We start from the raw sequence: 5,855 nt of genomic DNA on the forward strand, positions 1-5,855 counted from the left end.
TTCCAGGACAGCCAGGGCTACACAGAGAAACCCCCGTCTCAAAAAAAGAAAACAAAAAGAAAACAAAACAAAACAAAAAAGAGTATGTGAAATCGTCTGACTTTACAAGCATCCCCTGCGGGGCAGGAGACAGTAGCCAAAATAAGCCCCCACCCCCACCCCGGGCCATCCACCATAGGTAGAACAGCCAAGATGCAGACAGGTCAAAGCTTCTAGACGCCCAGGTGGACTTACCCACAGACAGAGGAGTCTGTGGGGATGGTATTTAAAGCTATTCCCATGGGTCGTGCTGATCCACACGAGAGTGTGGTAGACATGGGGGCCCTTCCTTGGGGACACCATGAGGATTCATGTCTGGGATCTGAATGGGCAGCAGATAAAGGCAGATATTTCAAGAGAGAAGGCTTCTGAGGGACTTGGGTCACCCTGGGCATTCAGTCTAGAAACTGGGAGTCTCTAGGTGCTTGTGGCTCTGGGGCTCTGGGGTCTGTCCCAGTCTCCATCCGCCTGGCAGATGCCCCATCCTGGGGGAAGGATGGGGGATGGGCGGTGGCTCAGGGCACCATGTGCCACCACTTGAAGGCAAATGGCTCCCGGCGCACGTTGGTACCACAGTGAACCTCCCCGTGCAGCATGTGGTACGGTGTGAAGTCATCGATGAAGGTGCAGTGCAGACCCAGCGGCTCCAGCAGGGAGCGCACCTTCTCCTCCAGGCAGCAGCGGCCATTGATGATGGGCCCGAAGGGCTTGGGGATGCCCAGGTACTTGCCCAGCACCAGCATGTTCACCTGCGGGAAGGTGGAGGTCTGGATCAGAGGCGGGACCTCAGCATTCCCTTCCCACCCTGGGAGCCCCAGGAGAATCTGGGATTATCTCCGGGCAGCTTTGGATATGCTGGCTCGCTCATTCCTGTGTCAGGGTAGGAAACCTGGCTGGAGAGAGCCAGTGAATCAGACTCTTGCAGAGGGACCTACATGGCCAAAGCCTGTGACTTTCCCAGCCACTGCCCCCATCACTGGTGAACCGTGGTGGCCGCCAAGCTTGTACAACAGAACCCCAACCTCCTAGGCTATCTCTGATGGGACCAAGTTAAACAGCTAGTCAAGATGAACCAATCAGTCAGATTCTCTCTCCCAGGAAGTCAGAGTTGACATGGAGGGCCTGCATCTCTTGGCCACTGTTCACTGAGGTCATTTGAATGAGAATGGGCCCAAAGCCTCTTATGTGTGAATGTCTGGTTCCTAGCTGGTGGAACTGTTTGGGAAGGATTAGGAGGTATGGCCTTGTTGGAGGAGGTATGTCACTGGGGTAAGCTCTGAGCTTTCAAAAAAGCCCACAGCATTCCCAGGTAACTATCTGTCTCCCACCCAATCAGTTGTCAGTTCTCAGCTACTGCTCTAGGGCCCTGCCTGCCTGCCTGCCTGCCTGCCATGCCTGCCTGCCATCACCACTCACTCTCTAAAACTGCAAGCCCTCATTAAGTGTTTCTTCTATATAATTGCCTTTTTTTTTTTTTTTTTTTGAGTCAGGGTTTCTCTGTGTAGCCCTGGCTGTCCTGGAACTCACTCTGTAGACCAGGCTGGCCTTGAACTCAGAAATCTGCCTGCCTCTGCCTCCCAAGTGCTGGGATTAAAGGCATGTGCCACCACCGCCCGGCCTATACGATTGTCTTAATCATGGCGCTTTGTCCCTGCAGTTGAAAATTCAGTAAGATATTTGTGTCTGTCTGCAGACCAGCAAAGGAGAGAAAGCGGCAGAGAGGCAAAACAAGAAGAAGAAGGGGACATGGACAGACACGAGAGAGCTCCAGGTCATGCTAAAAGGCTTGCTACAGCTGTCCCCACCCTCAGATGTCAGAGTGCCCTTGTTGTCAAATCTCCATCTGGCTGAGCCAGCTTGGGTGGGCCTCTGTCTCTAGCCAACGCATGAACCTCAATCCTTGCACAAACTTCCGGGAACATGTGGATTAATTACAAGGCCGCCCCAAGCACGCAGGAAGGAAGGGGGTCAGAGAAAGGCTTTGCAAGCCAGGGCAAAAAGCCAGAGAAGGAAGGAAGGGAGGGCCCGGTCAGGGTTAGGGCTGGTGGATACAGGCTCGGAGGATGGTGAGCAGGAGACAGCTGGTGCCCAGGGCAGCAGAGGTGAAGCTAGAGTGTCGTCAAAGGGCATCTCTTCTGCGCTGCCCTCTGGGATCGCCACTCCTATCTCGGGTTGGCTGTACTCTGTCCTGTCTGTGAGCCGACCCCTCATCCCTTCACCATACAGAGTAGTTGGTTGGGGCATGTCCTCAGAGTCATGAGGAAAGTGTGCCCTCACTGGAGAATGGGGATGATTCTTAACGACCTCTGTTCCCCACGGGACCTCTGCTTCTGTGTGGGGGTGACGGGTGGCCGAGAACAGGGAGGGCAGAAGCAGCCAGACCCCCTCAGCTCCTGGGTGATGCCATGTACCCTGCACACAGGATCCTGTGCAACTTTTCTTCATGTCATGGATATCAAATACGCCCCTTCTTCCATGGGCTGCCACAGGAAGCCACTATGTCAGCCTGGGCACCATGGGACCCTGACTCTCCTCACCGTCACCCCTAGTCACTGCATTCCACACATGATAGCAGTTAAATGTCCTCCCCGAGAAGTGAGACTCAGAGCCTAAGCTGAAGAGTCCCAGGTGTTGAGGTTTGGTCTGTTGCTATGCACTGTAATGCTAAATTTTGTCCCTGAAGGTCTAGGCCTTCAAGTGAATTTTCACAGTTACCAGCTTTTGTCGTACAAACCTTGTTCCTTAATTTAAAACCATTGGTTAAATTAAAATGGCTACAGTCAATCACTGGAGGTGAGTGGGGGATGGAGGGCAGGGGAGAAAACACCACGGGGTAAGTGATTGTGAGACCTGGCCATGAGAGCTGGCCACTGGAGTAAGAGCAGCTCAGGAGGAACACTGGCAGATCCTATCTCGGAGTAATTGACATAATAGCATAGAAAGGGGAACTAGACATAATAGTTTAGAGGGTAGATCTCTGCCCAGCTCTAGTGCTGTCTAAGGCTTATTATAAATAAAGTTTTGTGCCTTTTATCCGGGAACCGAAAGATCTAAGGTGGGATAGAAATCCCCTATTCATATTAAATATTTACCACAACACCCAGGTTCTGGGCGGGGAAGCTCACCAAGTCAGGGAAGAAGGCCACCGCCTTCCTCTTCTCCGTCTTGAAGAGCTGTGGAATGTCGATAATGTCACACTCTGCCAGGCCCAGCTCTCGCTTCAGCACCTCACGGTTCCAGTCAATACAGCTCTGCAGGTGGGCAAGGGACCAAACTGGAGAGACCCTGCCGGTGTGGCTGAGGTGCTCAAGGGCCCACCATCAACTATACAGCCCCTCCCACCTAGATCCCGCCCTCCATGCCTGTCCTTACTAGCTAACACTGAGCTAACTCTAGAACATGCCATCCTAGACCCGACTTACGGGAGATCACTGGACACATGGGTTTAAGATTCACCTGCCCAATAATGTGTGTGCAGTGCAGTACCCATGCTGGCCAGAAGAGGGCGTCGGATTCCCAAGCCAAAGGTAAAGTCATCATTTTGACTTCCCCATGTTCTTCAGTTCGATGACCACCCTACCCTACACTGGGCCCAGGGGCACAAGCCTTGCTGTTCTCGGCAGATCTCCTTTCTTTCCCTCCACATTCAACAGTGCTATCCCAGTCTGTCCCCTCCTCTCCACCTCCATCCCCTTGAAGGCTGGGCTGCAGAGCCTTTGCCCACTGATCAGGCCTCCCCCTTCTTCTTCTCACCTGTGTCTCCACACAGTCCCAACCACAGGGGCACAACAGGCCATACTCTATCTATCTCAATGCTCACAGCCCCGGGTTCTCACAGCTAGGGCTGCCTCTATAACTTAGATGGCCAGGCTGCACACTCTTAATTCTCCCAGGTTAAAGGAGGGTCAGGGCCTGTTTCGATCTGACTGACCTTTTGTGAACTGGGGGGGTGGGGTGTCCCAGATGTCTGTCCTGGCCCTGACTCTAGCTCCATCCACATCTCCCTCCCATTCACAGCCCCACAGCCTTTGTACCTGTGCAAACTTATTAAAGTTGATAAGGCTCTGGTTGGAAAGAACCTGGTTGATCGAGACGGTCTGGACCCGCCTGTCACCTGTGGAAGAGACAGAGAGGCCTGGGGGGGGGTCGAGCACAAGGCAGAGCGGGGGGGCCTCTTGTTCTGGGGACCAACGGCCAAAGGCCAAGATGACAGCTGCTGGCCTGGCTGAGTCTGTGGCTCCTAGACTCTCCTGGGAGGGGGCGGGCAGCATCTGTGGGTGCTTAGCCTGACCAATGGGCACATCGGGAGGAAGAAGAGGGGTTGGAGGGGCCTAGTTGCTGGGGTGCAATGAACTACAGAGCTTTAGAGCTCACTGGAGGTGGTACTCACTAATTGGGGTTAACAGCTGCACAGGGGAACCTGGTAGGGATTCAATTCCCTCAGCTCCTAGGGGGTGTGGGAGGGGCGTGGGGGAACTGGATCTGTTGATGGCACTCACCCTGGGGCTAGGGTTTTATGGGTTCACTAGGCAGTGAACCAACCGGTCCCAGCAGTCCAACCGGAGACCTCAGGCCCAGCCTTCCCTCCTGCCCCGTGGAGGCCATAAATACAGGGCTGGCTAGAGAGGGGATGTAGGAGCCAAAGGCTTCCAGTGCTCCCAGCTGCCGGCTAACCAAACCCTGATCCCGAGGCTGAAAGCCCGCACCATGGTTCTCCTGACTCTGCAGAACTCTGCAAGGGCTGCCTTGTTACCTCCCTTTGACTGACAACGGAGGGCTCAGAGTGGTCAGGGGACTTACCCAAGGTCACACAGCTGTGGTGACCATCCTAATGCTGCGGCCCTTTAATACCCTTCCTCATACTGTGGTGAACCCCACCCCCTCATACACAGCATAAAATGATTTTGTTGCTACTTCATAACTGTAATTTTGATATGTAAGGAATCGTTACTTATGAATTTTTTTTTTTTTTTTTTTTTTTTTTTTTTTTTTTTTTTTTTTTTGGTTTTTTCGAGACAGGGTTTTTCTGTGTAGCTCTGGCTGTCCTGGAACTCACTCTGTAGACCAGGCTGGCCTCGAACTCAGAAATCCGCCTGCCTCTGCCTCCCAAGTGCTGGGATTAAAGGTGTGCGCCACCACCGCCCGGCTGTTACTTATGAATTGTAATGTACACATCTGATATGCAGGAGAGCAACCCGTGGGGGTCGAGACACACAGGTTGAGAACTACTGTCATAAACAATGGGTGGGGGGCATGAGAACTAGGTGCTCACAAAGAGCTTCTAGACCTTCCTTTAACCTGGAAAAAGTAAGGGTGTGAGGGCCAGGTGGGGCAGAAGAGAGCTCTTCTGACCTGTACACACCGCTGTAGGTCCCATGTCCCCACCTGGAGGCAGACCAGCTCCATGACATCCTTCCTGAGGTCTCGGGGCCAGCACCTTCTCCCTCCGAGCCTCAGCTAACAGCAGATCCCCTGACTCAACCCCTTCCCCAGGAGTCTGTCTGTCAGGATCATCAGATAAAGCCTATATGAGATCCCAAACCTGGGGCCTGACACTCCTATGTTCTTCAAGGCAGCCTGGTGTGTCTGCAACCGGGGGCATGTGACTGCTGCATATGGCTAACACTGGCAGGGCAGGTTGGACTACTGCTGGTCCCTTTTGCTCACTGTAAAAAAAAAAAAAAATTCCCCAGGAATAATCAAGAGCCACTTCTCCCTGTCCCTCCCTGGCACAGAATCTGGCCTTAAGGGTCTTTCTTTCCTTTTTTCTTTTCTTTTCTTTCTTTCTTTCTTTTTTTTCTTTTTCTTTTTTTTTT

The 5,855-nt window shown here is 53.0% G+C and overlaps 1 protein-coding gene across 1 annotated transcript in view; it reads right to left on the reverse strand.

The window, feature by feature from the left end:
- Window positions 1-447: 447 nt before the first annotated feature.
- The window catches only part of Padi3 (peptidyl arginine deiminase 3), a 28,359-nt gene continuing 22,951 nt past the window's right edge, over window positions 448-5,855 (reverse strand). Inside the window, exons 14-16 of the mRNA XM_031376953.1 lie at window positions 4,074-4,153; window positions 3,165-3,290; window positions 448-788 (exon numbers count right to left, since the gene is read on the reverse strand). Coding sequence (XP_031232813.1) covers window positions 555-788; window positions 3,165-3,290; window positions 4,074-4,153 — 440 coding nt within the window. The 3' untranslated portion in view covers window positions 448-554. The remainder of the gene's footprint in view (window positions 789-3,164; window positions 3,291-4,073; window positions 4,154-5,855) is intronic.

Source organism: Mastomys coucha, unplaced genomic scaffold (genome assembly GCF_008632895.1).
Source record: "Mastomys coucha isolate ucsf_1 unplaced genomic scaffold, UCSF_Mcou_1 pScaffold18, whole genome shotgun sequence".
Lineage (NCBI taxonomy): Eukaryota > Metazoa > Chordata > Mammalia > Rodentia > Muridae > Mastomys > Mastomys coucha.